At 42.3% G+C, this 12,556-nt stretch overlaps 1 protein-coding gene across 5 annotated transcripts in view; it reads right to left on the reverse strand.

Annotated features, from left to right (window-relative positions):
* Positions 1-12,556, reverse strand: part of KCNH7 (potassium voltage-gated channel subfamily H member 7) — a 385,987-nt gene that overhangs the window by 36,686 nt on the left and 336,745 nt on the right. For 4 of the 5 annotated variants that reach the window (XM_073545747.1, XM_073545745.1, XM_073545746.1 and 1 more), the window contains 2 exons: positions 5,136-5,388; positions 3,985-4,190 (listed from right to left, as the gene is read on the reverse strand). In XM_073545747.1, coding sequence (XP_073401848.1) covers positions 3,985-4,190; positions 5,136-5,388 — 459 coding nt within the window. The remainder of the gene's footprint in view (positions 1-3,984; positions 4,191-5,135; positions 5,389-12,556) is intronic. The other variant, XM_073545744.1, reaches the window with a different exon arrangement.

Here is a 12,556-nt window from a genome sequence, read left to right on the forward strand (position 1 = left end):
ATGGTACCCGCTCATTAAATATGCGCATATTTAATGAGCGGGTGCCACGTGACCGCTGAACCAGGAAGAGAGCAGCGCCGACAACATGGAACAAGCAGGGGAGCTGCAGAGACAAGCGCCAGGACCCGGTGAGTATGAAGGAGGGGTTGGGAGGCATATTCACCTGTCCCTGCGCTCTGCTGTCTTGCGTCCTCTGCAGCGACATTCAGGTCAGAGAGCACTATCGCGCTCTCTGCCTGCACAGTCACTGCAGAGCGCAACGCTGATGAGCAGGGGGCAGCGACTGAGGTGACTATACAGGTTTTTGGTTTTTTTTTGTAAGGGAGGCAGCGGCAGCAGCAACATGATGGGGCCACATACTGCATCACAACTGGGGCCACATACTGTGCAGATAACTGGGGCCACTCACTGTGCAAATAACTGGGGCCACTCACTGTGCAAATAACTGGGGCCACTCACTGTGCAGCAAAGCTGGGGCCACTCACTGTGCAGCATAACTGGGGCCACTCATTGTGCAGCATAACTGGGGCCACTCACTGTGCAGCATAACTGGGGCCACTCACTGTGCAGCATAACTGGGGCCACTCACTGTGCATCGTAACTGGGGCCACTCATTGTGCAAATAACTGGGGCCACTCACTGTGCAAATAACTGGGGCCAGTCACTGTGCAGCAAAGCTGGGGCCACTCACTGTGCAAATAACTGGGGCCACTCACTGTGCAAATAACTGGGGCCACTCACTGTGCAGATAACTGGGGTCACTCACTGTGCAGATAACTGGGGCCACTCACTCTGCAGCATAACTGGGGCCACTCACTCTGCAGCATAACTGGGGCCACTCATTGTGCAAATAACTGGGGCCACTCACTGTGCAAATAACTGGGGCCACACACTGTGCAGCAAAGCTGGGGCCACTCACTGTGCAAATAACTGGGGCCACTCACTGTGCAAATAACTGGGGCCACTCACTGTGCAAATAACTGGGGCCACTCACTGTGCAGATAACTGGGGCCACACACTGTGCAGATAACTGGGGCCACTCACTGTGCAAATAACTGGGGCCACTCACTGTGCAGCAAAGCTGGGGGCCACTCACTGTGCAGATAACTGGGGCCATTCACTGTGCAGCAAAGCTGGGGCCACTCACTGTGCAAATAACTGGGGCCACTCACTGTGCAACTAACTGGGGCCACTCACTGTGCAACTAACTGGGGCCACACACTGTGCAGATAACTGGGGCCACTCACTGTGCAAATAACTGGGGCCACTCACTGTGCAAATAACTGGGGCCACTCACTGTGCAACTAACTGGGGCCACTCACTGTGCAGATAACTGGGGCCACACACTGTGCAGATAACTGGGGCCACTCACTGTGCAAATAACTGGGGCCACTCACTGTGCAAATAACTGGGGCCACTCACTGTGCAACTAACTGGGGCCACTCACTGTGCAGATAACTGGGGCCACACACTGTGCAGATAACTGGGGCCACTCACTGTGCAAATAACTGGGGCCACTCACTGTGCAAATAACTGGGGCCACTCACTGTGCAGCAAAGCTGGGGCCACTCACTGTGCAGATAACTGGGGCCATTCACTGTGCGGCAAAGCTGGGGCCACTCACTGTGCATCGTAACTGGGGCCACTCATTGTGCAAATAACTGGGGCCACTCACTGTGCAGCAAAGCTGGGGCCACTCACTGTGCAAATAAATGGGGCCACTCACTGTGCAAATAACTGGGGCCACTCACTGTGCAGCAAAGCTGGGGCCACTCACTGTGCAGATAACTGGGGCCACTCACTGTGCAGCAAAGCTGGGGCCACTCACTGTGCATGATAACTGGGGCCACTCACTGTGCATGATAACTGGGGCCACTCACTGTGCACATAACTGGGGCCACAACACTGTGCATGATAACTGGGGCCACTCACTGTGCAGATAACTGGGGTCACACACTGCAGATAACTGAGGCCACTCACTGTGCACCCTCGGCTTATACACGAGTCAAAAAGTTTTCCCAGTTTTTTGTGGCAAAATTAGGGGGGTCGGCTTATACTCGGGTCGGCTTATACTCGAGTATATACGGTAATTGGTTGGAAACTAGTAGTCCAACAGGGAATTATAAATGCAAAAATTGTTCCTGGTGCCCTTTCAAATTGAGTGGAAAAATTGTAAAAATGGGATCAGTGTATCATGCGGTCAAAGAGTTTATTTCATGTAAAACCGCTTTTGTAGTTTATGCCTTATTCTGCCCATGTGGCTTTTTTATATTGGAAAAACAATTCGGCCCCTTTATATCAGGTTCAGGGAGCATTTTAATTCCATTAGCACAGGAAAAGGAGTCCCCAGACTTATAGAACATATGAGGAAATTTCATGGTGGTAATGCTGAGGCATTGCGGTTTGCTGGCATCGAGAGAGTCTCCGCACCACAGCATGGGGGCAATCATAGTAAGCTCCTTTTACAAGAGGAAGCTACATGGTCCTTTGTACCAAAGCCACAGGTCCACTTGGTTTAAATGAAAAGATAGACATGGCTGTATTTCTTTGAATAGATGAGACTAAATATCTCTTTATTCGCAATGCTATGCTGGAAGAAAATTATATGTTTTATTTGTATGTTTTTTGCTTTTCATTAAAATGTTTTAATGGTAAAAGAGTTAATAGACACGCTCAGGTGAAGGGGAGGAGTTAATGTGCACACATGTGTTTAAATGTTCATTACCCATAGTCTGAGCATAGGACCTGTTGAAGCGCATCGAGCGCGAAATGGCTGTTGTCCGTCTCTCAGCACATTGTTCCCGTGCCAATGCCTATGCTCTGTACACATGAAATAAAGTGATTTGATTCATATGAACGGTGAGTGCCATCCTACTTCTTTTTTCTCTTTTAACATGAAGTTTGCTGTTTTTTCAATTGGGATAGAGCACCCGTTCTAAGTGGGATTAAGGTGTTTCATGCATTCGTGGACTAAGGAATATATGTGCAAGCAATTTGGGTAATTTTGTGACATAACGGTGCCGGACATCTATTTCCTTCATTTTGGAATAATATGTATTGTTTATTGAATAATTCTATTGAGGAAATTAAACTATCTGAAATTAGAATATTTCCTGCAAATTTTCTAAATTAAAAGATTTTGGAAAACTAATGCGCTAGATAACCCTTTTTCACATGCCCTAATAGAGTATATGGTTGTAATGGGGGTAGGTTCTACACTCTTAACCTTGGAGGTGTCCTTTTACATAGGTAGAAATTGTCCAAACCAAAAAAACTTGTTTAATAAATTATCCTCACTACAGTTGACTTTGCACATGCTCATGGAGTCCACATATATTGACAAATTTTTGCCTCTATGATGGAATTAGTTGCACGGATGGTAACGTATGTGGTAAGTACATGTTGGCCCAAAAAGAAACTACTGGGTTTAAAGTTTATTCTGTATTAAAGAAGTTGGCCCTTGTATCTTTATTTTGTTTGGAACATGATTTCATGGCATTTAATAATATATCAGTATTACAGGTTCTCCTCCCTCCTCACATACTGCAAAAACCTCCAGTCACAAAATAGCCACTGATGGAGGAGCATGTGATCAGACCTGTCCATCAGCCTCCTCCAATTCAACAAAATATCTCTCCTATGTGCAGTTTTTCATTTGGAGGAGGCTGATAGACAGGCCTGGCTTTCATCAGAGGCCATTTTTTTTGGACAAGAGATTTGTGCACTTTGTGAGGAAGGAGGAGAACCTGTAATACTTGCATATTAGTGTCACCAACACATCAGTTAAAATAAAGATGAAATGGCCAACCGCTTTAACATAGGAATCTGCCTCTTCTGTTGGACAATGTCATCAAACCTCCCAGGAGCATAAAGCTGCTCTGATACGGTCTACTATGTAGCTTGGATCAAGGCTTAGAAAGATAATCTACGCAAGGTTAATCAAAGGTATGGTATCATCAATAAAAATATACAAACGGTACAAACCTTTGAGCTTTCATCTCTTAAATTAAAAGTCAACTCTAGATTTGTGAGGAATTGATCAGAAAATTCTGGATACATATCCAAAACTTCCAACAGGTCATCTCTTTGGATTTTGTGCAAATCGCAGTATGTCAGAGCTCGCACATCAGCATTTGATTTCCCAGGTTTGGCGTAAAGGTGAACCATCTCTCCAAAAATATCATTCTTGCCTGAAGGGAGAGAAACAAGTCTTTAAAAATACAGTCGAATAAAACACCATTTAGAGTGGGACCTAAAGTATAAAACTATTCACTCTGTGTCAATCATGAAACAGAAGCATATAAATCAAAATTATTGTTGAAAAATTTAACGCAATGCAGAATGTCTAACATAAAATGTCACTAGACTGCAGAAATAGAACACTAAACAATTGGACCAATAGGGAGAGCCACCAGGATGAACAATACATCAGCAAGCATGTCCACTAGTTCACCAAGTCACCTAGTGACCCAGTGAGAACTACAAAAATGTTCATTAAAACATTAACACAATAATATGACACACCCTCTAGATCGCCAGGAGGTTCTACTAAATCACCGGACCAATATTAAGGCCAACTTGGTCGCATAGGTAGCCAGATCTAGCTTAAAACAGTTTGGTAAGTTTCAAAATTATTGAGCAACTCAAGGTTGCGCAAAAAAATCTTTTGATTTTTGGAGCTTCGCTCAGCCCCACCAAAATGACTGGAGCTAGGGGCAGAACGCCACAGATCATCTTATTGAAGCAAAGCCGGTCTTGATGAATAAGTAACTACAGTATGTCTGAAATTTCATAACTGAAAGAAGCGTGGGCATTAAACCACCGGATCTCTAGATTTGGACGCTCTTTAGCTCTCTGTTTCACCAGTCCATTCTTCCTACTTTGACCGATATATTTCGGAGGACAACCATCTCTGAATTTTGCAAATGGACAGTTCCATATGACTATATTGGTCTATTTTAATCTTGCAAGAGAGGAGAAAGGAAGTCTATCAATTATATCAAGAAGAAATTATCTTTTTTTAAAATGAGGGACCATCAGGAAACATGATGGCTCACCTGATTGTCCTACATCTGACCATGACACTTTGCTTGAAAATCTGCTACTGCATATCGAGAAAAGCTAGAAGATCTTACCTAAAATTGCTACCACTATATCATCTTTGAGAATCTCAATAGAGCCTCTCGATAAAAAATACAATGCCGTGAGAACGTCTCCTGAGTGTACGAGAGTATCTCCAGGGGGTGCATGCGTGGTTTTAAACTTCATGGCTAAGGCTCGTAGACATCCTTTGCTCGCTCCTGTGAACGCCTTGCAGTTCTGCAGCAATGTTTGATTGAGATGCAGACAAATGTCTGCTTGTAGACAGTCTGGAAATCCCTTGAGTACCTGAAAATACACAAAATGTATAACAGTAATAACTTCATGGTTTATAAATACATGCTACTTCGGGATGCAACTAATGACAGGGCTCCTGGGGATAAGGCAGGTGACTTTTAGTTGGTAAATTACCATATTATTCATACAGAATTGGATAAAAATCTACAAATTGTCACCGCTTATACAAATTATGCAATGCACAATTTTTGTGCGACAGCTGGCATTGCTTATGTCAGATAAATAAATATTTTTCTTGGGATTACTGCAGTCACCTTTTCTTATACACCCACTATGGGCCAGATTCATCATTTGCAAATTTTTGAAGTCACTTTTCTTATAGTATTTGCTGTTGTTTTTTGTGCCAAATTGATAAAAAATAGACCACGTAGTTCATGAATTTTGTGCAAAATTAAAAATACTCAACAATTTTGTCTTTTGACTTTTTAGCTCAAAAAATTGGACGTGTAGTTAAAGTGGTGCAAAATTTGTGCCAAAATACCTGGTATACATAAAATCAATCCAGGGGGGAACTGAAGCACAATTGTGCAAAGAACATTATGGCTCTGGTTCAACAAGACTGGCAATTTTCTCACCAATCTTGATGATGAGGTGTGGTGGAGTAAGATGCTCTTGATTTACGAAGAGGCGGAAGCCTATATCTGAAGCATCTGATGAGTGGCACGTGCCACGCCAAAAACCTCACTCCAGTCATTGACTGGAGTGAGATTTGTAGCATAGAGAATGTCACACCTCATCATTAATGGCAGGAGCTATGGCACCAGCCCTCTGATTTGCCATTTTGGAAGAGCTCGGAGAAACTGGTGTGAAAACATCAAAAGTCACAACAATTTGGTACACCTTGAAGTTGCAGAAAAAGTTTTGCGACTTTTCAAAGCTTTAACTTCCCTTTTTAGGTGTAAAAGGTTTGATAAATTGGACCTTATAACCTTTTTAAAAAGTCGCAATTGATGAATTATTTGAACTCATCTGGAAACCCCAAATTCTGTCCACAATGGCAAACATAACATAAAACAGGCAAACACATATAAAATGTTTTAAAAAAAGGCACAACTTAAAAGAACAATTAGGCGTAAATGAAAACCATGCCAAAAACTAGCCAAAAATTTTTAAATGCAATAATAAATTGATTTTTTACATATTTTAGAAATATATTAGATTCATTGGTTGCTCATATATAGAGGACAAATTTCTTCAGGGAATACAGGGTGTTTTTCTATCTAGGAACAAGAAAAGTTGAAGGCTGTATCTCCTCAGTTAGTTGCCCAGAGCCTAAGTTCTGCTAATTTCATGTCAACTGCACAAATAACATTAGATACACACTGTACCCTTTTTTCATGTCAGTTGTTTGTAATGTCAAGTACAATCAGAATGATGGATGGCAAGTTGTAACTTAGATTTTGACCTTGCTTTTTCTACACTTGGCATCTGGGACTAAATTGAACAAATCTGTCCAACCCTTACTTTCCAATAATTTTGTTAAGTAGTAGGACTCAATTTCTGAAGATATAAACTCAATATATTCACCACTACAGGCTGCAACGCACATCAAAACCAATGGATGGTCACATACAGTACAACCATCTCCCCACAGAGTACCACAAAATCATATTTTTTTTTTTAAAGCTGGCCATTTCACACCAGACATCTTTAGATATGTTGAGTCAAGAGGAAAGGTAAAGAAAGACACTTCTGTCTTGACAATTACTTTTTTTCTTGCTTTATAGAGTTTTTGTTTTACTGCTTTGGAAACATTATATAAAAAAATCTTTATATGAAGCTTAGTTTACTGACCAGAGTATTCAAACAAGGAAATCCTAGATCTAACAACGCTATTGACCTGCAGATTGTTACGTATCTGTCTTGACTTGGCAAGACTCTGCCTCCTTCTCCTATGGCGGCTGCTCTCTGCTGTGCTCCACATCAGGTTTTACAAGTGGCCTGCATGAGGTCATCTCTCTGGCCATTTGGACACAATCTTATCTGAACGTTAAACCAGAACTGTATCCTACAGTTTTGTGTTTGACTTTATGCAAGTCCTCAGTTCCCGTTGTGTTCTCTAACTTCTGTGAACTCTTCATCATTCCAGCAGGATAGCTCATCTCTTGTTGTCTGCATCTTGAGCTATTATTGAAGTCTGTTTGCAATAACTTAACCTGCTGCAGTTTAATCCCACCACTACCTGCTCGGAATATCCTGAACTGTTAGGCTATGTGCCCACGATCAGAATATAGCAGCATTTTGAACGCAGCATATTTTCGCTGCATCCAAAACGCTGCTTTCTAATCACACAGGTAAATCCACGTTTTCATTGAACCACACAGATTTACCGCATGTAATGAATGGCAATGGGTGAGACTACGCAGCGGAGACAAGCGTCTCTGCTGCAAATAATTGACATGCTGCAGGCTCGTAAACCCACACTGCAGGTCAGTTTACGCATCGTCAAATAGAAGCACAGTGGGCATGGGATTTCTAGAAATCCCATCCACTGTGCTTGTAACCTAGAACCCATTTTTGATGCAGCGCGGGTAAGCTGCATCCAAAACGCTGCTGTCCGGATCGTGGGCACATACCTTTATTGGAGACTGTTCGCATTACCTACATGTGTGCCTGCTTCAGACCTGCTGTCTTACAACTTTTGTCCTTCTGCTCCGGCTCCGTGACTTCCAGCATGTCATGCATTGCCAGTCTGTCTGCTGTTTGCATTGTCAGTTTTTTGAGTCCTCATCAATCCTGTGTCTGAAAGTCTGCTGCACAGTCGTCCGGGGTCCGTATGTCCACCCTGACCTGCAGATTCATGGATCTAACTCATTAGGTGAGCCTAACACATATATGGGGTTAATCTGCATGTTAATAGCTTTATGAAGGTGCCTGGCCACAGTACTTAAAGTTAGGCACCTGAGAGAAAATTAACTTTATTTCTCCCAGGAGCCGTCGGCTTTCAGTGATGTAGGTGTGCTTGGAGCAATTACAGTCACCGTTCGCAGGACTGTAAATACACTCCAGTGCATCGACTGATAGCCAGCTCAGAAAATGCATCAGTTTGGGGCCATGCTTACAACCGTCGGTCTCAGTGCTGTGAACGATGACTGCAATTGCTTCAGCCACGCCTGCATGACTGAAATCCGGCAGCTAACGGGAGAAATAAAGTTAATTTTCTACCAGGTGCCACACTTTCAGTACAGCAGTGGGGCACCTTCTTAACACTATTAACCTGCAGATTAACCCCATATCTGGAGGTTAATAGCATTATCAGACCTGACAGGTTCCCTCTAATTTCTAGACTTCTAAAAAGTTATACAGAATGATGACCCTACCAAACAGCTCCTTTTACCCCAGCTTTCTTGAGTGTTTTAAGAAAGAGATGGTGAACAGGCAGCGGTTAATTGAAAAGAAACCTACAATTATAGGGTTTCTATGGCATTTGACTTTTAAAGGACCATATAATAAAGGCGGCTAAACAATAACTCAGCCCATGCTGGATAAGAAAACGTAATTAAACTTTTACAAAGCCTTCATCTTCATGAACTTTACAAAATGCATTTTCATATTTCATGAAGTTGCTTTTTAGGCATTATAACCCACTATGAAACTATATATATATCCTAATGAAAAATAAAACATTTTACTTTTACTGGTTGGTTCAGTGCCAGCTGTTTACACAACCCAACGGAGAGCAGCCTTCACATCTAAATGAAGTGTTCAAGTTAGAAAGACTAAGAACAAAATGCACCAAAATTGTGCCAATGCAGAGACTATTTTATGAAGTTCTCGAAATCCTAATCTTATTTCAGAAACAGACACATAGGGCCATGTATGTTGCAACGATTTGGTTTGTGCACTTTATACAATTATCTTAATTAGGGTATGTCTCCACGGTCAGTATTGGCAGTTCTTTGGATGTAGCTCCGTCAAAAGCACTGCCGGCTTTTGTACGCGTGGTGATTCCGCATTTGTTCATTGAACCATGCGGAATCACCGCATCCTAAACATAGGACTGTGATAGTTATCTTGTGGAGACTGAGCATCTCCGCAAGATAAATAGACATGCGGCGGTCTAGAAAGACGCGCCGCATGTCCGGTTACACAGGTCTGCCACCTGCGTCTTTGAACACATAGTGGAGATAGAATTTTATAAAATCCCATCCACTATGCTGTAACATCTGGACGCTGCGGCTGTATGCAGCATCCAATCTGCAGCAAATACTGAACGTGGAAACATACCCTAAATGTTTAAAATATAAATATAGCTACAAATAAAATTATTCAACCCCTATTACAAATTAGGTATATTAGCAAAATGTACAAACATTCTAAGGCTATGTGCACACGTTGCGGATTCTGCTGCATTTCCGCAGTGTTTTTGGCCCTGCGGAAACGCAGCAGTTCCACAGACATGGTACAGTACCATGTTAGCCTATGGCATTTCAAATCCGCTGTGCTCACGCTGCGTTTTTTTCCACGTGGTTTTGCTGCGGTTTACAAACTGCAGCATGTAAATTCTTTGTGCGGTTTCACACCTTTAACATAGTAGAGGTGTGAAACAGCAGGGCAAAACCGCATGCTAATCCGCAGATAAACCGCAGGTCACTTTACCTGCGGATCCGCGAGGAAAAACCGGCAGGTGAATCCGCAGAGTGTGCACATAGCCTTACATTCTGCTCTTTGCAAGAAACCAAGAACTTAAACATTTATTTTACTCATTTATAAAACGCCATAAATTCCACAGCACTTTACTAACATTATTGTCACTGTTCCCTTTGGGGCTCACAATTTAAACTCCCTATATGTATATATTTGGAGCATGGGAGGAAACCAGAGAACATCCAGGTTGAGCATACAGACTCCTTGCAGATGGTGTCCTTGTTGGATTTGAACCCAGGACCCCAGCACTGCAAAGCAACAGTCCTAGCCACTGTGCTGCTTAACTATCTAAGCACAACTAATATAGAAAGTGGTTTTTCCAAGTTAAGAAATATCCACTTTTACTAGCAAAGACAGTCTCATAATTATTCTACCCTTTCGTGACAAGTACTTAGTACTTAGTAGAGCATCTTTTGCTGTTTTTACCTACTTCCAATATGATGCATAACCAGACACTAGCTTTTGGCAGCTCTTCTAATGTTTTGACATTCTCATCTGTATGGGGGCCCTGGAAAACTGGTCATAGTGGGAGATGTTGAGGCATGTACGATTTTTCACCATTGATCACTCTGTCTCTCAGAGCTAAGCCATCACCAAACGTGTCTGGCAATGGATTTCTCATACGGAGCAAAGGAGAGTTCGGTCTATCAAGCGCTCCTGGTCATGGGAGAGCTGGTCGAGATGGCTGTTGGCAAATGATTGGCCAAGCATGGTTCGGCTGCCAGCCATCTAATGTGCATGTCCAACTTTAGCTCATTTTTCCATGGACAATGGCCTCCAGGTCACTAATATTCTTGACTTGTTAAACGAGTGATCCAAGAAGTTAGGATAAAATATCATTACTTTCCACAAACAAGGGAAAGGATATTAAAAGACATAAAGACGTTGAATGTTCCTTAACCTAAAAACGGAAATAGAGTTTACAACCTCAAAGTTAAAGAAACCCTAACTGTACTACACGGATATCGTAGAAATAGGAATCTATCACTGGTTGCTACCAGATTGCTGATGGTCAAAAGCCTTGAGTGACGGTGAAAAACCTGCTGTAAGATTTGGTGGCAGCAGGTACTGAGATTTTAGTTTGAAAGGAGCAGACTAAGTGCTCAAGTCCACCATGCCTAAACTCTAGGACATACAACTCTATTAATCCAAAATAACAAACTCAACTCCATTACATTCAAAACCATATAAATAAGCCACACAAATATGGAGATTCTCTTCTGTAGGGTGAGGAAAAAAACTATTATTTTTTGGCAGTAGTTCTAGAAGAAGATGAATGAAGCATACGCTGAAAAGAACACAGCCTACAGAGAAGCATGGCAGTGGTGCTTTGCTTCTTCAGGCATTGGAGACCTACAGAATCTGACGGTAAAGATAGATTCAATCAAGTGTCAAGAAATCCCAAGAGAAAACATTGTACTTTTTGTGAGGAAGCTGAAATTTGGGCATCATTGTACTTTCTGAACGTAGAATGGTGTTGACATTGATAGTCATAATCCTGCCCCTGGAGACAACATCTCGTAAAGTGAACAGTGTCAAGGATTTTTGTACATGTATTTTGATATGTGAAGTGTGAACTATATCATGCGGTTTTAGGAATGTAATGTGTAATAATGTTGCTCTGTTGGTACTGTAGAGGTAATGCCTAGTGTGAGTAATATACAATCCAGCACAAATATAGAGTGAGGACAAGATAAGACATAGAATAAGATTTAGGACATAAGATAGAATGTGATAGGCATTTTAAGTGTAAAATGCTTATGGCATGCTGTTAGAAGATAGTGACTGTAGTTTAGCCATGATGTTAGAATATAGGTGAAATGTTAGATCTGCCCAGCAACAGGCTGCAGGTACATATATCGTGAAGTGTTTGGTGTAGCCCACAGTGGAAGGTGTTAAGGTCAGTAAAAAAGGAGACTGCTTCCTGTTTCTAGAAGAGAGTTTGTTAGCTAAGAGACAAGGTGAAGTTTAAGGTGCAGTGGGCTGATAGCAGAAGAAAGTACAAAGTGTTCGGGGAGATATGACCAACGTCCGGAGCCTACAACTCAATACAGATGCTATGGAGAGCACCTTAACTTCTTCAGTAAAGAGGAAGATGGACGTGGAACAGCATGAGGGAAAGGTAACGGATCTTGCATACACTACGGGACTGAACGGAAAATTCCTAGGACTGACAGGATCAGTGGATGTAGGGATAGTTCAGGAAGAATGGAAAGTAAAGAGGAAATTGTAGTGTATTAGTGAAACAAAAACCAGAGGTTCCAGTGCCCAATACTGAGTGTTATAATCTTATGTACTTGAACTGTCTAGTAAACTGTCGAAATGAACTGGGTGTGCTCTGCTTTGTGTACGGCTGCTCTTGATGATGGAGACCAGAGGACAACAGAGGCCTGTGGCCTGCAAATAAGTGTAACGCATCCTACATTAGACAGCACACTGGGACTGAGACACGATTTTCCTGTAAAGTGCCAATGTGTCTTAAAGCAGCAGCTTGATCACGTCTACCGCCCTC

This window comes from Dendrobates tinctorius, unplaced genomic scaffold (assembly GCF_039654945.1).
Source record: "Dendrobates tinctorius isolate UK_male_01 unplaced genomic scaffold, ASM3965494v1 ptg000143l, whole genome shotgun sequence".
Lineage (NCBI taxonomy): Eukaryota > Metazoa > Chordata > Amphibia > Anura > Dendrobatidae > Dendrobates > Dendrobates tinctorius.